We start from the raw sequence: 24,594 nt of genomic DNA on the forward strand, positions 1-24,594 counted from the left end.
ACAAACAGCCAGGAAAACCGTGTTGTAGCTGAGCAAACAGCCCGACCCGCCAGCAGGCCCCGATTTTTCAAATGAAGTAAGAAATCATGCCCGTGGGGGAAGGAGTAACAAATCCCCCCTGTGGTGCAGAGACAGACAGAGAATGTTGGTGAGGGTAGATGCCACCACGCAGACAGGACTTGGCTGCGAGGAGACTGCTGTTGATATAATAATATGGGAGCTGGAAGTAGATGCGTCTATTCCCACACCGGATTTCCAGAGGGTGTCATAGGAGGAGGGACCCAGTTATTGCCTTCATTGTCATTGCTCACCGCATTTGTAAGTTGGAAAGAAGCTTAGACATCTCCTTTCCCACTCACCTCTGCACCCCCTACCCCCTGCAGCCCCAGCATCTTAAATGGCAGAGGAGAGGTTAACCCACCCAAAAAGGGGTTCCAGTGCATTGTCTGTGTTTTCACAAGAAAATGGTAACATGTAAAATAGAATGCCCCCGGAACAGTTAATTTACAACAAGCTTAGATGAAAAGAGTTGTCCTGTAGTTTCCCACTGTTAAAAAATATGACAAATACAAGGCTGTGTATGTGGGGACAGGGATCTCCTCACACACCTAGAATTGCTCTAAAGAATAAACTCGAGTTTAGCCTGGCACAATGGTGGCACTCCTCTAATACCTAGTCGCTACTTGGGAGGCTGAGACAAGTTTGAGGCCAGCCTCAGCAACTTAGTAAGGACCTAAGCAACTTAAGAAGATCCTGTCTCAAAAAAAGAAAAAAAAAAATGGCACCCTTGTTTTGAAGCTCCAGTTCCAAAAAACAAAAATCCAGTTTAAGATAAAAGGATTCGGGCTGGGGATGTGGCTCAAGCGCTCGCCTGGCATGCGTGCGGCCTGGATTCGATCCTCAGCACCACATACCAACAAAGATGTTGTGTCCGCCGAAAACTGAAAAATAAATATTAGAAATTCTCTCTGTCTCTGTCTCTCTTAAAAAAAAAGATAAAAGGATTCATCTTCTTTGTGACAGTGAATCCAACAGTTTGAGTTTACCTCCCCCCCCCCCCTTTGTGATTGTAACTTTGTGGCTTTTCTTCATTCTGGAACACACATCTGCACACACACACAAAGGCACGCACTCCAAAATTCCTGATGTTAGTAGAAGAAAATAGAACTTGAATATGCTTATTACCACAGTATGTCATTATTTTTAAAACGCATTACTGGATATATTACTGGACTGGAAGCTGAGAAGCAAAAAACACATCTTCGCTCTAAGCCATTGTGACTGATTTTTTGGATCAGTCATTTCATCTTCCTGGATTCTAGCGTCCTGCTTGGTAAAGTGAAGGTATTGGACCAAGTGGACTTCAAGTCTCTTCCACTGAGAGTCCTGGATGGCAGAACAGATGTTTTCAACTGGTTTTCCCTGGCAGCGATGGCGAATCTGCATGGCGGGCTCAATGTGACCCTCTGGAGGGACACACCCACATTCGCCGTGAGGAAGGCTGTGGCTGGGACTTTGGGGAGCAGCTCTCTGGCTCCAGTGCCATTTTGCTCCACTTACCAGAAAAAGCAGTCCCGTTTTGGGAGGTGGCATGAGCCAGTCCAAGGCCCACCGTGGCCTCGGTGTTTCTGGTAAACTAAAGAACGGCTTGAGTCACATTGACTCAAAAGGATTGGAAAGGAGCTGACCCCAATTCAAGATAATTCAATAATTTGGACACAGAAGACAAAAATCTGTAATAACCCAAATTCAGTAATCCTGGAGGGTCCTTTTACAACTCCCATGAGCATTTTAAATAGCTATGCTGAAAGCCTCATTTAAAATCAATAGAGCCATAGCCTTTGCTCCTAATCAAACCCCAAATAATGTACCTGATAATACTCTTATATATAGGAAGAGCTTACAAATGAGCACCTTGAGTCCCAAATGCTCATGGTCAGCAGCCTTTGAGAAAATAACAGCAGTTTAATGAAAAGCAAACCGAGCAGCACAGTTGACTTTATGTTCCGATAACACAGTAGTCATGGCATCCTGACCTGTCCTCTGCCCTGCCCTTCACCGAGGTCCTTTCTTGGCTCCCCTTGGTGTGTGAGCAAACAAACAAGGGAGCAGTGCTCTTCTCCAGCTGTGGACCCCGGAACCAGTCTTAAGGTCAGAAAGGAAGATCCCTCCTTCCCCCTTCCCTTCTCTTCCTTCTCCGTCTTTCTGCCTCCTTCCTTCCTTCTCTTTCTCCTCCTTCTCCTTTTCAAGCAGAGGATCTTATGAAAGTACGACGGCCAAGAAAGAAGTGACAAAATAGCCGTAAACCCAGTAAAATGCCTGTTCACCTCTGGGTTGACCTTTGACAATGGTCACAGGCACAGGCACCAATGGACTGTGGCACCAGGCCCCTGGGAACCAGCAGAGGAGCCCTGGGAGTCTCAAGGGAACCATCTGATGGCTGTTTCCAGTCATTTCAGGCTTGGCACACGAGGCAGCCTGTGAGAAGCCCACTATTCCAAGGTGCTTCACAGAGGGGAGGAGCGCCCCTGCAATTATCTGCTCTGCTAGAAGAGGTCGTTAGGCAAATCTAGCTTTGATCAGGAAATAGGCTAAGTCTCCTACGATCGGCAGGTGGGACAATTTGGTGCACACAAATCCAGGAGAAGGAAGAAACCTGGGCTGTTATTTGGGTCTTCTGTCCCTCATCTTCAAACCACAAGCTTAGCTTTGTGCCTATCTGTCGTTTTACTTTAAAAGGAGAGAGGTCAAGACGGGGAGGGTAAAAATAGCTGCAAGATTCTGTCTCCTTCTTGCCATTCCCCATCGTCACATCCACTCTGCGAGCACTGATCATTGCAGAGTTAAACTACAGTCGGGAACTTGTGCCTGTGCTCACATTCAAGTGAAGGCTCACATTAAAGGGAGGCTGTTTCAAATGCCGTTCACCTTCACATCCAATTCTGTCACCTCATTTGGACTCTTCATGTTCTCTGCCAGTGTTTCTCCCAGCCTGGCTTGAACGCTTTTAAGAAGCCTTTCGGCAGCCCTCAGTGACGCCCGGAGCCAGGGACAGGTGCTGCTCTCAGCGGTGGTCCTTCATGTCTCTGCACCCCATCACTCCTCCAGGTCATTTTCATCCATTTAGCAGCATCCTTCCAAGTACTTTCCTCTAACGTGCGTGTGCCTCAGAACATATCCCTGCCATTGAGGATTTGCACGACTGTATTATGAAAGGTCTATTTTAATTAGGTTGAAATTAGAGTAGTCACCATAGTTTAGAGTCTTGCATTCTACAGAAGCAATGGATTAAGCAGTTGTGCAAGGCCAGTGCCCATGGGAGGTGCTTTTGTTGACCTCCAGATATCCCAGGGAGATATCTGCTCTGTTTGCTGTTCTCTTTTCCCGATCTGCCTGGGTTGGTGAGTACATGGAGAAGGATCTCTCTAGGTGCCAACAAGGAGACCAGATGAAGGGTGCATCTGATTCTGCCTTTCTGAATGTCAGAAGCTCTGGTTGTACATACATATCTTAGTTCAAATCACCCATCAAAGAAACTCATCAGCAGAAGTTCTGGCGCTCACAGGTCCTGGAGTGAAAACTTGTTCCCATGGTGAGCAGAATCCATGGGCTGAAGCCAGGAAGGTTTGGAGCTACTGAGATGGGGTGGTGGACTTTGTGGTTTTAGGCTGCATAACTGTAGGAGTACTAACTGACAGAACCACCCACCATGTGACCCAGGGCATCCTAGAATACTCATCAGAAATAGAACTCGAATAAGTCACTGTTCTGATGCCCTAATCTGAACTGGTGTGAGGATTCACCAAGTCAAAGGATTTTAACACACAGTTGGAAGGGGCAGTTACCCCGTGAGCATCTATACATTTCCTGGAAGGCATAGAAAAACTGCATCCCCAGACTGATGCTCCTGCTAGAATAAACTAACATGGTCACATAAAAGATAGAAAGCTATTTTAGAGGAATCCAGGAGTTTGCAAGCAAGTAAGAAATATTCAAAGGCTGGGCGTGTTGGCGCACCCCTGTAATCCCACCAACTCAGGAGGCAGGAGGATCACGAGTTCAAAGCCACCCTCAGCAAGTCGGCAAGGCACTTAGCAACTCAGTGAGACTCCGTCTCTAAATAAGATACAAAAAAGGGCTGTGGATGTGTCCCAGTGGTTAAGCACCCCTGGGTTCAATCCCTAGTACCATAAATAAATAAATAAATAAACAAACAAATAAATAAATAACAAAGAAAGAAATCTTTAAAGGCCAAAAGCTAATTGAAAATGGGAACCCAGGAGAGAAAACCAGAGTAATGAAGCTGGCTTTTGACCTAAGAACATTACCCAGACCCAGATGGCCTTATGCTTTGGTTTTAACTGATGTGTAGGGTTGGGTAAATGACGGGAGATTAAAGCAGGGCTTCCCTGGGTGATAAGCCTATATTGCTATCCTACCATATAACCCAAGAGTCTAAGAGAAAAATTCTTAGTGCAAGAATGAAAGAGAAATCCCCTTTAACATAGGCCATGAAGGTTTTCTACGGATTAAGTTCCAAGGCATGTAAACACACATACCCTTACAAAACCAAACCAACACGAACAAACTCAACACAATGCATCCAAGGAAATAAATCACTATGGTCAAGATTCTGCAGAAATACTAGATGAGACCAATGAACTTCAAATATTAGAAGTATCAGGCACAAAGTCTAAAACACATGTGTTTAAAAATGCAAAAAGAGAATATGGAAATAAGAAAATACAGTAACATACGACTAAACACAGGCTCAAATGTTTAAAAAAAATATTAGAAATGAAAAATAAAGTCATAGAAGTTAAAACTCAGTGGTTGGATTTAATGGAAAATACTACAAGAGAAGAGAGATTTAACACACTGAAAAGGATATAGATAAATTATATTAGCAAGAGACGAAAAAGGGTTAAGTGAGTCAGTCAAACATGCTTATCAGTTATGACATAAGAGCAGAGAAGGAGAGAATTAGGTTGAAACAATACTTGCAGAGTGGTACGGTTTAGATATGAGGTGTTCCCCCAAAGCTCAAGTGTGAGACCATGCAAGAAGGTTCAGAGGTGACATGATCAGAAGTTGAGAACTGTAACACAATCAGTGAACTGGGTGGTAACTGTAGGCAGGGAGGGTGCGGCTGGAGGAGGTGGGTCACAGGAATGGGGGTGTGCCTTTAGGGTACGTATTTTGTCCGTGGAGAGTAGAGTTCTCTCTCCGTGTTTCCTGGTTGTCATGTCCTGAGCTGATTTCCTCCTTGGCCACACCTGCCCTGATGTTCTGCCTCACCTGAGCCCAGAGCAATGGAGCCAGCCACCTATGGATTCAAACCTCTGAAACTGTGAGCCCCGAATAAGCTTTTCTTCCTCTAAAATTTTGTCAGGTCTTTTGGTCCCAGTGAGGAAAAAGCTGACTAAAACAGAGGAACTCAGTACACCATGAAGAAAGGTCTGACTCACATAGAAGAGAAATTTGTAACTCTAAATAGAAATTCAAAATACATAATATCAAAAATAGAGCTATAGAGAGAGACAAGTTAATCTACCTTCCTGTGAAATCTGTCTCTGAGAGACCAAGTAGGAAAACAAAAACAAAAACAACCCCAAACCAAAACAAAGCCAAAATAGGAAAGTGCATAGGTTGGGGACTGTTTGGGAAAGGAGGGTATTGTCCCTTCTTCTCCCTCTCTTCCATTAAGCAGAGAGCACCTGGATTGCTCTGTGGGAGGGTAATGGTTATGATAGGGTAAGATGTAGGAGAAAGAGGTCCTGGAACTCGCTGGTCGTATTTCATTTATAACAGCCAACTGTCCCTGAATTCAACAAAGAGGGATGCATCACAGACATTCACATAAAAGTAGCAATCTTCACCTGTGATTTGGTAAATAAGTGTAACAATTCCACCTATTGTAATGGACCCAAGGAGTATAGTAGGGTAGTTAAAAAAAAAAAAAAAAGACCCTTTAGATCATGACCAAAGTCATCCAAAGTCAGCCTCATCAAAAAATATTCCTCAACATTCATTTTACCTCTCACCCCCAAAATCATAGAAAAAAGGAGACTTTTTAATATTTAATGAAAATATGATCAAGAGCTCCTGATTCTATTTACTTTGTCAAGAAGCCTTAACAAAAGAGAGCACAAGGATTCCTGTACTTGAACCCTCGCCATGAAAAAGTCTAATGAAATCGTCCTTGTCCCTTGAAGTCTATTGTATAAAGAAGATTTGATTTTTTCCAAGTAACTGGAAACATTTTCGTGTGGACATGTCTTGCACTAAAGACAGCCTCTGGGTTTTTGGATTTTATGTGAGGAGATCAATTAAGGCAGTTTGCAGTCTCTGTTTTCTTCCCAGAGCTGTTCAAGCCCTTTTTTTTCTAGCACTCAAGGAGTTGCAAAGAGTAAGCAAAGGAAACGCTCAGCTTTTCAAGTGCGGAGATGAGTATTTTTCACGGAAATGAATGCCGGCTGCTTTGGGGAGTTTTCTGAGGTCAAAATCCTTTAGAATAAGACTCACAAAGTCATTGGATTCCTGCTTCATTACACATAAATAATTTATGAATTTGTATTGTAATTTTTCTTTGAGTTGAATCAAAGCTCTCGGATTTTGCAAATCATTTCACGCAGAAGCCAATGACACACGTTCCAGAGACGTCCAGGAATCGATAAGTTTGCTGTTACTGTCAGGGGGTGCAATTTCCCTGATTAACCTGTAAAAAGTGTTCTCCTTCATGAACGCTCTTCAGAAATAAACTGATATTGTAAAAGAAGACAAGGGCAGGCTCCATAACATGAATTCTTGGTGATCTTAAAGGATGATGTATGAAAGAGAGAGAAAGGGAGAACAAGTTGATTTGCTCCAACTGGGTTGACCCAGAAAGGAGAAGAGCAGAAAAATGTTTTTTTTTTTTTTGAGCAAATGGGACACAAGGTCACACAAAAGTGACACTCCCATATGCAACATTGAAGCCTCATTTAAAACATGTATTGCCTGGATCTGAAAGACATTTAAATCCCAGAAATAAAAGAAGTCTTGGCTCATTCTATTTTTCTGTTGCTGCATTTCTTCTACTCATTGGTAATGCTTTTTATGTCTGTCTTTGAGACATTATCTTCAGATTTAGAGTAGGACTTCTACCCCAAACTTTGATCTGATAGAATTATGATTGAATTCAAAGCTCAGATAGACTTAAAAGGCATCTGGGGCTAAAAATCCACCTGACTTGGAAGAAGGTGCTGGTTTACTAAGGCCATGTAGACATTCCTTTTTGTAATAAGGACTCAAGATTTCTCCTAGGATTCTAAAATTTAGTTTAATGTTCTTTCAAAGGCCCATGAAAAGGTCAGTTCATTGTGTTACAATCTTCACCAGTGCATGGTCTGACTTAAATTATAGCTAATTTTGTCTGTCGTCTGTCCAGGCGTGTGAACTCTTTGATTACATTCGTTCTGGTTACCCATACTTGGCTCACATCAGAGCCAATAAATATTTGTTGAGTGAATGAGTGACATTTGTTTTATGTTATTTTTCATGTAAGGTTTGAGAGTTGGAAAGTGTGATGAAATAGATTTTTAAAATTTAAAACTCTTGACTTGGCCAACAAAATACCATTAACCATTTGTTGGTCAACAAAATACCATTAACCCACATGTGTGTTTTCTCTGTGTGTGAGACACACAGGGACAGGAAGGCTGCTGCGGTCATGGGACTCACTTCAGCCTTGGAGATGTGAACAGTGGGATGGGCCCCTTCTGGGTGGAGAATTAACAGCCACCTTTCCCCCTGCCCCTGTGATGGGTGAAGCTCCAACTAATGGCTGCTGTGTTGCCTGAGGTCTTGGAGCAAGGGTGACAACCATGCATAAGTAACCCACACCCAACCCACCATGGGTACTTGACACCAACAAGAATTAACTGTTTGCCTTTTGGGGGTTCTTTATATAGATGTAGCCTTGCCCATTCAGGCCCATCCAGATCAATGCAGATTGGAAAAGCTTCTAAACATATTACACAAACCCAACTGCCAAAGAATTAGCTGTTAACCAACAACAGAATGAACCCACTTCTGCTCCTGATTCATTCATTTTCTATCAACCTGGCTTTTTATTTTTAATGGTTTGGCCAGTCTTTTGGGTGTAAGAAAAAAAAATCCATGAAGTCAGGGCCTTTGACAATGATGACTCTGAATGAGCTTACGTAATAAAATTATTGTGCATCACAGATTTCTTTTTCTACCTTTAAACCTTGTGAAGGGAAGTCAATTTTCACTCAAAGGGGTTTCTTTTCATCTAGTTTTCCCTACAATGTTTATGCCTGAGGTTTATTGCTAGCAGTAAAGAGTGTCCAAGTATGTTATGGGAATAGCCAAATTCCCAGTGCTTTCAAATGTATTCCATAGGCCCCAGAGTTGGTTGAAGTCTGATTGATTCTACAGCAAATACATCAAAACTGGTATTTATGAAATGCCCCATTTCTTCAGCTCTCTTTCTCGTAAGCATGAACATCACATTTGGGAGCTGTGGTGCAAATGTCTCAAAAGACAGCTCGGAGGAAAAAATTACTGCAGATTTTCCATGACAGGGAATGAGTTCTTTAAGCTGTTCAGTAATTTAATAAAATATCCATGTCAACTGGTGTGTTACATGAACAAATATTTTAAAAGGTACGATTTGAGCAGTTTACTGTGGTTTGTCTATTCAGATCTTCATAATCAACTCACTGAAACACCAATTACATCGCTCAATAAAGGACAGATACACTGCGAAAGAGGGTGCAGATGGACTTTTTCATCTGGCGAGAGTTTATAACTGACAAGAAAGTTTCTGTTTAATTCGTTCAAGATTCAGGCAGCAAGTTCTAGCTTAAGAAGGGAAAATGGGCTATTAGACATGGCCTATATCAAGGATGCTACAGATGTTTAATGCTTTCAATTTACATATTTTGTCAATGATTATTCATTTGTTAATATTCTTTCTACTTTTTTTTTGGTGCAGCCTATCTAGATACAAAATCAAATTCCTATTTACTCTATGCTAGTGGTTTATGAAGCTCTGTGTGAAGTACTGGCCCTGGAGGAGACATAGCGTGTATAACTGATTTGAAAAGCTATGTCTTTTGCAAATGGTATCCCTTGCCTTTTGATGACACTAGCACTAAGAATGGGCTGTGATGTAGATGGTACATGGCAGCTAGTTTTACTAAGTGCTTTGCAACAGAGAAGAACTCAATAAATACGTTTGTTGACTGATTGATAACTATAGAATGTGTCAATTTGGGTTTTAGCTGAAGTTTAGGAATTCCGAAAGAAATTTAAAAGTCTGAAGGAGAAAGTAAGCATATCAACACCCTATAAAATACATATAAATCTGTAATAGCCCCATTTTGGGTCTGAAAGTGTAACATTTCATTTTTATGACATGGAGCTCACCAAAGCTTTTGCTTAAATGTTTATGAGGACAAAGGAGAGTTTAACCCAGGGATGAAAATAATTTTGTTGGTAAATGACTCCCCAAATGATTTCAGATGACTTACACCTAATATAAATTGTGCAAAAGTTTTAGCCCTTAAAAATAGGTGGCATGTTTTTATTTCATTGTTGAGATCCGCATGATTCTCTGGACATGTCTTAAAGCGGTGATGTGGAAGGGGCTTTAGCATCTCCCAGGAAGTTATGCAGCCAAAGCTGTGATTTATCTTCTCTGTCCCCATGTTATATAACCCCATCCAATTAAACAACTCTGCCTGAGCCGAAACAGAGTCCATGCCCCTTCTCTTCCCACTATTCTTCCCCATGCCTGAAAGGAGAGCTTCCCAAGGAGGTAAAAATAGTCCACTGTCCGTTGGGTAAGAGCTGAAAAACCCAGAGAAGGAGCAGGCATTTCCTGCAGGTTCCCGCAGCGCATACCCCTGAATTAGACTTGTGCATCCTTCAAGCCCGTGGAATAAGCAGAATGTCCTGGAGATAAGCCATCACTTTATATGTGTGTCTTGTGATATTCCCCACTTGGGCCTCATCAACCACAAGCCACCTAATGGAAAGGAGCCTATGACAGGGAACCGTCCCTGCCACCACATGCTGCTCATGCAGCCTGGAGAAGAGCAGAGACTGAGACCAAATAAGTTGGGTGGTTTGGTTTTAAGGTTTTTTTTTTTTTTTTTTTTCTCTCTGCTTTGAAAGCTCACTGCATTTTGCTGTTGTTATTACCAAGGGTTCATTGAAAATGAAACTGGGGTGTCCCAGTGGGGTTTTGCAGCAAATAGATAAAGCAGGTTCAGGCAAGACTGTGCAGTTTACAATCTGAAGTGGACAGAGCAGTAGCCATTTGTTTGCTGGGGTGAATGGAGCATAATTTATTCAGCTGCAGCAGAGGCTGAAAGCCAATCTGGCTTTGACCCATTTATCTTTAGAAAACTAATTAAAGTGGAGAATCTGGTTTACTGTTGTTATGGAAGTTTTACTTTTTGCTGTTCGGGCCAAGCGAAGGTGGAGGGTGTGTGTGTGTGTGTGTGTGTGTGTGTGTGTGTGTGTTTGTTTGTCTGTGTCATAGAATGTGGGAAATAATCAGTTTCACCTAAAAACAGTGGCTGAAGCTCTAGATAATAAAGCAGTTTCTTAAATACAGCCTGACATCCTTTTGAAATGCAAAATAGTGGAGCTAGCCGGATGCAGACTCTTTTGAGGTGACCAGGAAATGCCATGCAATTTAAAATGAACAATAGACAGTTTCCCCAATCTTTACAACCAAGATGTCCTAAATCACACCAAAATGGCCCCAAAGAGGCGTAGGAGAACGTGTTTATGACCAGCATTTTACTCTGACACTCTTAATAACCATTGAACAGGAAATGATACTAGAATGTTAGTTCCTTCATCTATTTTGTTTAGAAACAATAAAAAAACAAACAAACATAAATCTTGGTGGTATTTTGCAAGCCCTTAAGCCTATATGCAATAATTTTAACAACATACTTTTTGCCACTGAGCATATCAATGAATTTCAGAAGTTGTGGTTATTTTTGGGAGAATCATATACAAAAGAGAATTTTCCCCACCTCTCTTGACCTGGATAAAGGAGGTAAGGAGGGAAGTGTAGCAATCATGGGGATGATAGTTTGATTTGCATTCATTTCAGTATAGTCAAGGAAGCCTTGGGGAAAACTATGAGGATCAAAGTAACCATCAGATAAGGAGACTAGACTGGCTCATGTGCTGGAAATATGGAGATCTTGAGGAACTGTGTTGGGAAGTGCAGGTATAGACACTGAGTTGGAGCTATTCTAGCTACTCCCTAAAACTAAGAAGCAGAACCCTATTTGTTCAGCCATGACAAGTCGTCCCACTCCCACTTAACATCAGGACACCTTTGGCCAGCTGTCTCTCCTGCCTCTTTATCAAGGTCTTCCCTTCCAGAATGTTCCTGTTCCAGGTTTACCTCTTTTAACTTTCTTACCTCATCCAGATTGCCCTCAGCTCAGAGAGCTGGAATGATAAATGTAATACTGCTCAGGGGATAATTTCCTTTTGAAACAAGTGATTTTTAAAGAAGGAATTTTAGTCACTGCATTATTAGCACTGCCTGGATTTAAGGCCAGGCAGACATGAGCTCCATGATGTCACAGTTGTCCTGCATGAATAAATATGTGCCCCTCAGGTGACAGTCATCTTCTCTCCTGGGTTCATGATGCCATGTAGGGTACAAGTCTTTATGAAGGCATGTTATTATCATGGGATGGCATTGTGAAAATCAGACTAGATAACAATCTGGTCAAGTAAGATAAACTAAGAATTAACTAATACAAACATTTTCAAATAAATAATATCCAATCCTCCTTCCCTGGATGCTCTTAAAAAATTTAGCAAATTCACGTAGAAATTAAAAGGAGTAAAGAGCCTATACCATAAACTATTTCTTAACCTCCTAAATTCTCTATGTCCCAGCTAATGGAAAAATTAGCTCCTTATGCATGAGAGCTGGTGTTGGTTTGTTCTTATTATTAGTGAGGTAATTATTCGCTCAGCACAAAAAGAAAAGGGCAATATATTCTATCAGGGAAGAGCTAGTTTTTCAGGCAGACGACAATGCTCTGAACATTGGGATAGAATTTAAATCAGCCACCAAATGAGCTAGGCTTACACAAAGATTAGATTGAAAATGTTGCCACTGGGAAAGAATACCGAAATGGTTGTTAACCATAAACACCAAGCAGAGAGGAAACTCCTGAACAAGTTGGCCATGTGCCTTGTTCACTGCACTCCAGAGAATTTGGAAAGGGAGAGCGGAGGTGGAGTTTCTCAGGAACACTCCAGAATGACTGCACAAAGACAAATGGGCATGAGAGGAAGAATAAGAAGACCAGTGCTTACACTATCCTGCATTGTCCTCCACACCGTCCTCTGGGAAGCAAGAGGAAACACATTTAAAGGAAAAAGAAAAAGAGATTATTCTATACACAATAGCACAGCACAGGTATAAAGGTCAGCTTTGTAGGTTGGCATCCCACCCATCCCCGCCCCGAATTCCCCTGGAACCACCAGTCAAATATTCAAGAAAACTGCACACACAGTAGGAGTGGAATACCCACAGGGATTTTCTGGGTTGTAAATTATTGCTGATGTGATAAGTTAGTTAACTTCCAAGTCTGGCTTTTTTTTTTTTTTTAAATTTACTTTTATAACATATATGCCTCGAAGGGATACCATTTAAAGTACATTTTTTGCTTTAACATAGGAGCCAAAGTGAAGTCACGGAGAGTCTCTGCCCAAGTGTGTTCGGGAGCTTTCCAACCCATTGTGCTCTAATTTTCTGAGCTGTACAAATAATTGCCTTTTGGAGAGGAAAATTCAAAACTCCTCTGTGTGCTTTATTTTTGCACTCAATATGTCCAGTGAATTGAAACTTCGTAAAATATCATAGTTTTCCATCAAATTATTTAAGAGACATCAGAGTATAAAATTAAGGAAAAGGGAAGAGAGCCAATCTGTTTCTGAGTGCAAATAATCACCTCTGACCTATTTAACTGAAAAATTTTAACCTCTGGCTGGGGCAGAAGAGGGTTAAGGTGACTGTGTGTAGCAACGAAGGGACACATGATGCTAGAACCAGTGTGTTAACAGGATCTGTTAACATTGTAACAAATCATAGCTGTTGGCAGTGAGATTATGATATTTTCCACCTTTGTATACAATTATACTGCACTAATAAAAATGTTTTTTTAAAAAATTTATTTGATTTTATTGTGATAAGAACACTTAACCTAAGATCTACCCTCTTAACAGAAAAAAAAAAAAAAGACTGTGATATTTTCAGATGGGCTGACTTTCTATCAGTAGCTGAATATATAAACATGTTCATTCATTCTCAGATAACAAAGATCACTTTGGGGGAGTTTGAAAGGTATGGGTGACCTTGACAGTGTTTAAGGGCCATGTAACTCTCAAGGAACAAATGGAAATGTTTTCTAGTGATATAAAAGAATTTCCAAGTTCCTTATACATATGAGACAAGGCTAAATGTGGAATTGATGCATTTTTAAGAGTTTTATTTTCAATTATTTTATATAAGTTTTTAGCAGCAGCTTGGGGTTGGGAGCTTCATTTCTAAAACAGACCTGAAAATTACAATTCACATAAAAAGTAGCTAGACAATAGATATAAGAAGAGTCACCAAGAGATCCCAGCCAATACCACAGGTACTCATTTAAATGGTATTAGGAAGTGACATTCCAAAGCCTTAGTTATGCTATTTTCATTTTGGCCAAAGAGTGAGGTGATCCTAGAATTCTTTTGATGCTGGCCTCTGAAGCATTTTATCTGCTGAAACAGAGATATTAAGAGAAATCTTTCCCAATTATCCTCCTTTTCTGGAACACATGCTTCTTATAAATATTCAGGAAACATCTTTTCAGGGGAAAATTAAAACAGGAGTAGGTGACCTGAGCCTTGTTTATAAACAGTTGAGATGGGCTGTAATGGAGAACAGACCCATGGGGGCCCTTCTCCATGGCTTGCTCCTCGAAGATGATCATATCTGACTGTTGGATCACTCTACTTTCCCACTTTACAGAACTGTACTGAACCCTTAAACGGAGGAAGGCCTTGAGGGAGCCAGGGGCTGCAAATGGAGACTCTGATATTAGCTTCAGGCCCGGCTCCTGTTTCTCAAGAATAACCTTGGTGTAGCTTCTATTGATGTAGAAACAGCTTCTGACTCTTAAGAGCTGAGGAAAGCTGAGCTCCAGGTAGGCTTATAGCTGGCGGTTGCTGATTCTTACAAATTAGGAAGGGATTAGAATTTAATTCAATAAAAAAAAGAATAAAAGTGCCAATTTCACTTACATAGCCTGAACTTACACCTATGAGGAAATAGGTGGGAGAAAATGTTTGGGAATAAAATTGGCTTATTCATTGGATACCTACGTACTGAGTCTGGTCCTTGGCTTTTCTTTATGGTTGGATAATCAACCATTATCAACTATTTTCAGAAAAAAATTGATTAGAATGTATTTTGGAGCTGGGTGTGGTGGTACATGTCTGTAATCCCAGTAGCTCAGGAGGCTGAGACAGGAGGATCACGAGTTCAAAGCCAGCCTCAGCTAAGGTGAGGCACTAAGCAACTCAGTGAGACCTTGTCTCGAAATAAAATACAAAAAAAGGTTGGGTACGTGGCTCAGTGGTCGAGTGCTCCTGGGTTAAATCCCTGGTACTCTGCCCCGACCACCAAAAATAAGAACATATTTTGGAGGGTGAATAAAATAGAAGATCAGTTTGCTATTTGCCAGTGCTCTTAAAGAACCCTTCATTTGGGAGCTTATTGAAGATTACCAATGAAGTTCCTCTATAAAAGGTTGAAATTCCAATTTTCATATCTATTAGATTTTTAAACATCATGTGAAACTCCCAAAGCATTGATGCTTTCCTTAGATGGTGCTTAATTTTGTTGTTCTGAGAAATATATTTTTCTTGATCAACTTCCCTAAGAGTTTAAGGGTGGGTGTTAATTTCTCTTGGGGATAAGAGTGAACTATGCTGTTTCAAAGTGAAAAGAGTTCATTAGTTGATATAGATATCTTTATCTTGTTCAAATTAAATGCAATTTCAACCAAGTACATAATGGACCCTAGTTTTTTTTATTTGATTTTATTATGATAAGAACACTTAACATAAGATCTACCCTCTTAACAGATTTTAAAGTGAATAATACAGTATTGTTTTCTGTGGGCACAATGCTGTAAATCAGAACTATAAAATTTATTCATCTTGTACCCCACCAGTTCTTAAATTGGGTTTTTAAAAAATGCTGAAAGGCCTTAACTCTTAATGACTAAATCCAGAGTCAACTAAAATGGGGGGAAGAAAGAAAAAGAACCAAACCTATACTCACCATTTGTGCTTCTGGTTAGAGAAATACACAGAGCAATTTAAAGCACATTCCAAACAGTAGAATCTAAGGAAAAGCACCATTCTTTAAAACAATAAGCTAATTGTTGGGCAGAACCTAATCGATTATTTAAAAGAAAAATGGTGACTAATTTTAAACTTTTCCTGAAATTGTAAGCAAGTTACTATAAAAGGCCAAAGTGATTATAGATATGGTACCTTTTCCAGAACCTACACTGAAGAAGATTTTATTTGCCAATAACTGGTAATAAATTAATAACAGTGAATGACTATACCTACCCCTTCATTTTGAAACTTCATGCATAGTCCTTTATATTGTAGGCACATTGGATTTTTTTTTATAGAGGGAAATGCTCAGCTGTACTTACATCAAGGCCAAACGCAACCAATTTAATCTTACGAGTTCTACATTGTAGAAGGATATTAACTCAAATCATAAAGTAATTTATAACAGCAACTAATAAAAGAATTTTCATAATCTGCAACCCTCGAGATCTATGTTTATATGGCACAATCAGATTCGGTTCAAAAGCTTTATGACCTTAAGGTTTTTATCTGTTAATTTTACATCAAGATAATTGGCAAAGAAACATTAGCAGCACTAACAATTACAGGTATATAAACTGTTTATAGTACTATAAATTGAAGAAACTGAATTAAAAATAATCAGGCAGTATTTCTTTGAAATTATGAGCTTTGAATTTTTTATGCCAAATTTGGTTTTTAAAACACATTCAGAAAATTGTGTTTACTATGTTTATGGTTGTATTCTACAAGTAAATTGCTCTTAACGATAGATACCATTCAGTCACTGAAACATACTTAAATGGCTCAAAAAGTGATTATTTCTAAGGATTCCACCTTTTTAAAGACATAAGAAAGAAAAAAAAAACGGTATAACCTTAATTTAGGATTTCTTGGCAGGAACTTTCTAACAGGCAACTCTGCATACAGGAAGTCATATAAAGTAACATTGTATCAGTTGAATAATCATTTTTAAGAAATGAAGCGAAGCAGATGAATAAGACATATGCTACTGTAATTATATCTCTGGAAGAATTGGTAATTCAGTTTTCAAATTAATATTTCAGAAGAAATATGAAGTTGAACATTTGGTCACTGCACCGTTGGATTTAATCGTTATTAAGACTTCTTAATCTAATTAGTTACCTAAAAAAGAGGTCCTATTACTTTTCAATATTAAAATTAAGAACAGGAGCAGAAAAAAACAATGAGATGGCTTTCACAACCAAACTGTTTTAGAATCCCAGCATCTAGTTAGAAGAATGAACAAATGACCTTCGTGACAAGTGCCCACAAGGGTCATCTATCCCACAGGACTCACCAGCCGGTCCAAACTTGTGCCTGCAGCAGTGGTGGGTCTTTCCTCGGGATTGTAGGGCCTAAAACGTGTATTAAAGTTTTCAGGAGCCGATCGGGCAGATCTGAGAGCCGGAGCAGGTTTAGGCTGGCCACATCCCTGAAAGACCTGGAGAGAACCATTGAAAGGTAAAGAAATCTACCTAAAGAAAGTTCCCTCTATTTTATTTTCACTTTTTAAAATTTTCCCTTTTTAGATACACATGACAGTAGAGTGTATTTTGAGATGTAATACATACATGGAGTATAAGTCATTCTATTTAGCATCCCATTCTTATGGTTGTACATGATGTGAATTTTCACTGGTCGTGTACTCGTGTATGAACATGGGAAAGTGATGTCCGATTCATTCTACTGTCAAGAAAGTCTCCTCTTAAAATGGTGAATGAAGCGGGAGTGTGCTATACAGTCATTTTCACGGAATTCTTACCTCCAATACACTCTTAGTTAAAATTTAAACACATACAACCACTAACATGACAGAAAGAATTACCCAGACAGATAGACTGGTCCACTATGACTCTTAATTTTACCATATACAGTTATTCCTCATTATTTTTCAGATTCTTGATTTGCAAATTTGCCTAGCCGCTAAAATTCATATATAAACCCCAAATCAGTACTCACAATACTTTCATAGACTAGCAGTGGTAGCAAATCTGAGCAGACCCAATTGCATGTTTGTGGCAGATGTTGAACAAAGCAATGCTGTCTGCTGTCAGTGTCAGTATCCTTTCTGTAGTCTATCTTATACCTTTTTCCACATATTTGTGCTTTTTTTTTTGTTTGTTTTGATGATTTCACTGTTTAAATGACTCCCCAGCATAGGGCTGAGTATAATGTAGTGCTCCTGAGTACAAAGAATGTGATGTGTCTTGTGTAAAAAACATTTTCCATAAACTTCATGCAAACCTATGTTCAATGTCGTGAATGCCATATTAATCAAGCAAATATATATTAAATAAGGCATCTTTAAACAAAGACACAAAGAATAAGAATGCATTGACGGGCTGACGATAATATTGTGACCAGTGGCTCCTAGGAGCCTAACCTTATGTTCCCCATAGGAACAACAATTCAGTGTTTGCTAATTCAGTGTTTGTATTGACTTTCTACAACAAATAATGAGAATCGACTGTGTTGAAAATGAGGATTATAAGAGTTACTTCACAGGATCATTTCAGGATTAAACAAATTGTGCCCCAGACACTTTCATGCACATGAATTGGCATTCAATAAACATCCCTTTGGGATCTGCCTTATCATGACAAATGTATTTCATGTCTAGACTATGAGGCCAAAATATTGTGAGGGCCTCCCTTCTGAATAACAAAAACCTCTACTGGAAGAATGCTTTGAAAACACTCTCCTGGGCCAACCGTGTAGAAATAGGACAAGCGCATGTGGATGATATCCACAAAATGACAGTTTCTTCTAATTTTGTTGACAGCTGTTCATGTCACAATTAGGGTTGCTGTGGGAAATCAAGCATCTGATTGTAATGAACTTAGGGACCTAGCTGCAGGTTCTTTTCCACCATGACTTCACTCCAGCAACCATGCAAGTACCTCTTTTATTACTTTAGAAGCTTTTCACTCTGTGCCCGATATCCTGAGATTATACCTTGCCTGGATTTACAAGAAAGAGAGTCACATCTTGATGAAGTTTAACTTTAGTTTGTTCCATTTGTACAGAGGGAATGATTTTTCTCCTAGCTATATATATTTTTTTCTTTTTGAGTAAACTTTACTGGACTATTTATGTGAGAGAATTCTTAACTCGCAGGTGTATATTTACAATGCATTCGTTCCAGTTTTGTCATTTAATTCTTTGTTGTTTAACTTTAAAGCAAGCATTTTTCACCATGCATATCATGTGATTCCACCGAAGTATGCAGAGAGCCCTTAAGTGCCATGCCCAATGACAAATTTTATCTGGAGACACAATTCATTTTGCTTTGCCGCTACAGCTAATTTCTCTTTCGCTCGTACTCAGAAGTTCTCCTTTAGCTCAGCATTTCGAAGAGCAGCGGTACTTTGTCTTGGCATTCCTCAAGATTGGCCTTAACACACTATTGATTATTCTCTCGCACAATTTCTGAAGTTGATGGCGTAAACCCGCGTGATAAAGATAGTGGGCTCTTTTCTCCCTAGTGCCTAAATCACCTCCCTGTGGCAAGGTCGTTGTTGATGGAGGGCATTAACATTTCCAGAGCTCCAGGGATCTGTTGAGAGTGCTATTTTGAATTGCTTGGAAAATGACAGCTGACTTTTAAAAAATATAAAGCCCAAGGCGAAACAATAGGAATGGCCTTGCTGAGACTTCATGAAGCCAGGCACTTAAGTAGTTAACAGACCCTCTTAATTTGCTCTTCTGGAAGAATCTGGCTGCGTGGGTTAAAGTGAAATCAAAGGAACATGGAATGATCTGGAAGGACATTAGTGTTCTGAGGAAATATTTCATTGTAACAGAAAAACCTTCTTCATTTTTGTTGTTTGTTTTGGAGTGTGCTAATTATAAAAGAACATGTTGGTGAATGTAGCCCAGTAGCTTTCCATTATTTATGTTGGCTTTGGATTTTGAGGATCACCTCGCTGCAGAGCTCGCTGGCTCTAGGATCCAAATCGAAGAAATCACTGACTTCTAATTATTTTGGAAACAACACTTAACCTACAATCTGGTGGAAACCTACATAAAAATCTGTCACAATAACTTCTTATCTTGAAGGTCCCCTAACAGAGATTCTATCATACCCTTAGCAAAACAAAATTGCCAGAAGAAAAAAATCCGTTAGTGTGGAAGTTCCAAGCCCAGGGATCAGGAGGTATTTTTTTAGAATTCTGCAAAACCTAATGAGATCAGTTGCAAGATACACCTGAGCATCAACTTGCCCTGCTTTTGCTTGGCGATGATTAAAGGCCCCTGTATTTGTCTCATATGGAGAATACATTTTGAACAACAGATAGCCATCATATAACTTAGATAACCTACAAAGAAGAAGTTAACAATTTCAGGTTTATTACTTATTTCAGTCTTTTTTTTTTTTTTTCTGCTGGTGTGACCAAAAGATCTGAGAAGAGCCATTAGAGGAGGAATGTTTATTTGGAGGCTCACAGTTTTAGAGGACTCAGTCCATAGAAGGTTGGCTCCATTACTTGGGCTTGAGGTGAATCAGGACATCATGGCGGAAGAGTCTGGCAGAGGGGAGCAGCTTGGGGACATGGCACCAGGAAGGAGAGCGAGCGAGCTATCCTCACCATGACAAAATATAAAACCCAAAGGCATGTTCCCAAGGACCCATCTCCTCTAGTCATAAGCTACTTGCTTTCAGTTGTAACTCAGCTAATCTCCACCAGGGAATTAATTCACTGGTTAAGTTAGGGCTCCAATAACCCAACCAGTTCACCTCTAAACATCCTTGCATTTCACACATGAGCTTTTGGAGGACACCTCCCATCTGAACCCTAACCCTACATGTGCTATGGTCCATCCAAACCTCATCTCCAGTGTGATGGGATTAGGAGGTGGGCCTTTGGTAGATACTAGGACCTGTCCTCACAGATGGGATTATAAGAGAGGAACTGCTGTGGATGATTACTGTTTATGGTATTTTGTTATATCAGCTTGAACAGACTAAGATAGCACGCAAACTGTTAGCTAGAAAAAATATTTTTTAAAAATGGGGTTCACGGGGTGTGTGACAAAAGGAATTTTATGCAGGAAATCTGAGACTATCTCACTTTTCTGAGTTTGTTATGACAGTGGTAGAGACAATGTGTTTTGTGGTTCAAGTGGCCTAGGGGTTTGAGTGTGGCAATAAGAGAAGAGACAGATGAAAAATAATGTGAAGGCCAGGGCCTTAGATTAAACGGGAGATGGTAGATGAAGAGGTCAGTGCTGGAGATGTAGATTTTGATTATTAACCCAAGGATGGAATTTTAAGTTCTGAAACTGGTTGCATCTCCCCAGGGAAAGTATATAGATAGCTGGCAGATGGATGGAGCTGGGATGACTCAGTGCTGTGCTAACATTTAGAGGACCCTCTTGGAACCTCGGTTTCCTCCTCTGTCAAATGGTGGGGGTGTTATGTTTAGATCTGGAAGGTGCCTCGAAGAATTATGTGTTGAAGACTTGGTTCCCCAACTGGTGGTACTAATGAGAAGTGGTGGAAATTTTAGAAGGTGGGGCCTCGTTGGAGGAAGGAGGTCACTGGGGGAATGTCCTTGAAAGTTATACCTTGTCCCCAGTCCCTTGCAATCTCTCTCCATTTTTGCTTCCAGACGCCATGAGGTGAGCTGCTCTGCTCTGGCACATGCTCCTTGTCATGATGTTCTGCCTCACTACAGGCCCATAGTGATGGGGTCATCACTGAGACCTTTGAAAAATGTCAGACAAAATAGCCCTTTTCTCCTTTAAGTTGTTTTACTCAGGTTTTTTGTCATAGTGACAGAAAACTGACTAACACAGGGAATGATAATAGTATTTACCCACACAGATAGTCTGTGATGAGAAAATGCAGTGGATAAGGCAGGAAAACAGAACCAAATGTTTAGATAAGTGAGTGCTTCATGATAATTAGTTAATTGTAGCATTCTCTAACCTATTCTTTCTAGAAGTCTTTGCTTTCTGAATTAGGAAATGTGAAGGAAAACATGCTGGGATGATGCTTCTTAAATGTTTTCCACAGAACCTCATTTTCAGGGTCTCAGAGCTGCTACCTAAGCAATCGATTTCATGAGCCAAATTCAAATTAGGTACTTTTGCAAGGGCTTCATCATACTAAGGTGTGTAGACTCTTCAAAGGGAAAGATGCTAAGTGCTAAAATTATTTGGCCCCAGTTTCCCCAGGAGGTTCTCACAAGACTGGTGACCCAGGGGGCAACCCCTAAGACATATCACTAAGGTAGCTGCCAGCTTCCCTAAGAGGCAGAAATGATTCAGATAGAACTGCATCCATCCAGAGGCATTGGGGAAGTCACCCTGCCCTCTCCCACCTTTGATCTGAGGAAAGAATACCATTTTAGACACTGAATATCTTTTCTTTACAACAGAAGTTTCTAAAACAGGGAGCTGCAGGCCAAGCCACCAGATTGTGGAACAAATCATTCGCTGTATCCCTTTCAAAAACAGAATCAGTGTTACCCCCTGCCTGTTCCCCTCCAAGGGATGTTGAAAGGGATAATTAGATAACTCCAGCAAATATGTGGAAGTCCCAATGTCCACGAATACCGCCGATGTACAAAGGAATTATCTTTCCTACCTGGATGACTCTTAAAAAAAGAAAAAAAAAATCCTGTGAATTTTGAGAAGATATCTTGCTCATGAATCCTCTCTCTTAAGAGGATTAGGAAGATAATGTCTCGGAAGTATATTGGCATTCTGAGATTAAAGAAGCTGACATTAAGATAGCAAGTGTTGAACGAAGAGGCATTTTTATAGTGTGGGAGGGGTAGAGAGGAGCGGGGGTGTGGTGATAATGGGTTTAAGTGCTGTGTCTTAGGTTTCCAAATAGAAGCCTTTAGAACCTGAGCATTGCAGCATTTTAAAATATTTCTCTTAAACTAACACGGTGGGTGTGCACTTTTTTGTGTGTGTGCACATAATGCCTCTACCTTTTCGTCTTCTTTATCTCTGCATTGTCTTTGGGAGTTTGATTACACACTCACAGGTCATTATTGGCAACCCAAGAAGCCATGGACACGGCCTCAGTGTCTGAGTTTTCAAGCAGTTCAGTCTTTCCACTTTCTTTTCTGTGGGTTCTTATAACGGGGGAAAGATGCTGCCGTTCCCATGTGCCATTTTTGAAATTTTCAAACAACTCTGATCTTTCATATTAAACATAGATTGTATTTGATGCTGCCTGGCTTTTACCACTTGAAGTTTTGAGAGTAATAGTTTATTTGCCTATTAGAATCTAACTTACGGTGTTAATGATTGAACCCTTTATTAGATGACGACTTGGAGAATTCCAGTCTGTCATTTATACCCAAGGAAACAAAAGCCCTATTTTTTGGTGTCAGGTCTGTGTGTAATTTGTCCAGGTGTGGCCATTGTTTTCCACAACTGACAGTTGTAGTGTCAAGGGCCAGTGTCTCTGTCCATTTGGGCTGCTAAACCGAAGAGATTAGCATGGGTCATTTACAAAGAAAAGAAATTAATTTTCTTATGTTTCTAGAGGCTGTGAAGTACAGATCCAAAAACTCCCAGCGATTTGGTGTCTGGTGAGGGTTCTTTAGAGGACTCCTTGCCGTGTCCTTACATGACCCAAGAGCCAAAAGGGCTAAATGCTCCCTCAGGTCTCTTTCACAAGGGATTGAGCCCTTAGTTACCTCCCAAAGCTCCTGCTTCTTAGTATTAATACCTTGGGGTTAGGTTACAATTATATGAATTTTGGGTGGACACATATATAAAGACCATAGCAATAGTCACAAACGAGAGTCTAAAAATTTGGAGTACTAGCTTCAGTCCTTCTTCTTACACTTGTGTGACCTTGAGAAAATATGCTCTCCTGAATTTTCAAGGCTACTATGAAAACAGGATTCAGAGAAAAGATCCCCCAAATGAGGTATGAAAGTGTGTTATTTTAACTGAAGCAATCTATAATTAAATAGGAAAATAATGGATAATAAATCAAACTATGGATTATGCAGAGTTATGCATGAATAATTTAATTGCTATGAAGAATAGAGTATTATATATTTTATTCATCATTGTATCCCAGACTCTCTAAGAGTTCCTGACACATAATATGTGACTTAAAAAAGAGGGAATGAAAGATTCTGTTTAAATTGATTTTTAGTTAAAATTTCCCCATTTTGTAAACATTCATCAAAGGTAAGTTAACATCCAGATTTCTGTAATGAGAAAGAAAAAGTAGGAAAGAAAAGAGAATAAATTCATATTGAGTGTCTATGACAGACACTTAACTGCTATGTGTTTTATAAACTTTATATCAAATAATCAATTATCTCTTCAAAATCAAGGTTGAACATTTTTCATCAGACTTAAGAAAGTACAATGAATCTTGTCTCCATGCAAAAAAAAAAATCATTTGATACTTCCTTTACTCCATTTATTATGTCAAGTCAATGCAGAGACAATCAACAACTTTGTTTAAAATGATAACTAGAACTAAGAAATCCCATTTCTTCATCTTCTATAATAGTTACAATACTTGACAAACCAGTTAGAAAGTAAAGGACCTTGTACAAAAGTAGTCAGATTGACTCTATGATTGGCTTGGGATAGCTAAGAGACATGGATACTAAAATACAGTAATCTTCCTTTAGCTGAGGGGGTTATGTTCCAAGACTTCCAGTGGATACCTGAAATTGCAGATAGTACTAAACTTCAAATAAAATGTTTTTTTTTCCTATACATATATACCTTGTTAAACTTTCACTTTTTCACTTAAAAGAAGTACTATATGATGTCTCGTTGCCTATCTGAATCGCCAGCATCACTACTCTTGTGCTTTGGGAAAGTTATTAAGTCAAATAACTTTTAATTGAACATAAGTGCTGTGATATTGAGATTAATCAACATCTGATTAATCAACATAGTTATCAAGTGACCACTAGGCAAGTAGCATATACAGCATGGAAACTGTGCTGGTCAAAGGGATGATTCATGTCCTGAGCATGATGGAGTACATAAGCACAAAATTCCTTCTTGTTTACAGAATGGTATGCAATTTAAAACTTATCAATTGTGTACTTAATTTTCCATGTAATACTTTGGATAGCAGTTGGCCATGAAAAAAAAAAAAACTTTTTCTAAAACTGCAGAAAATGAAACCACAGATCTGAG

The 24,594-nt window shown here is 39.7% G+C and overlaps 1 protein-coding gene across 2 annotated transcripts in view; it reads right to left on the reverse strand.

The window, feature by feature from the left end:
* Nucleotides 1–24,594, reverse strand: part of Gpc6 (glypican 6) — a 1,039,564-nt gene that overhangs the window by 77,553 nt on the left and 937,417 nt on the right. The window contains exons 6-7 of one of the 2 annotated variants that reach the window (XM_026399859.2): nt 16,751–16,894; nt 12,373–12,402 (exon numbers count right to left, since the gene is read on the reverse strand). In XM_026399859.2, coding sequence (XP_026255644.1) covers nt 12,373–12,402; nt 16,751–16,894 — 174 coding nt within the window. The remainder of the gene's footprint in view (nt 1–12,372; nt 12,403–16,750; nt 16,895–24,594) is intronic. The other variant, XM_026399851.2, reaches the window with a different exon arrangement.

Source organism: Urocitellus parryii, chromosome 2, assembly GCF_045843805.1.
Source record: "Urocitellus parryii isolate mUroPar1 chromosome 2, mUroPar1.hap1, whole genome shotgun sequence".
Taxonomy (NCBI): domain Eukaryota; kingdom Metazoa; phylum Chordata; class Mammalia; order Rodentia; family Sciuridae; genus Urocitellus; species Urocitellus parryii.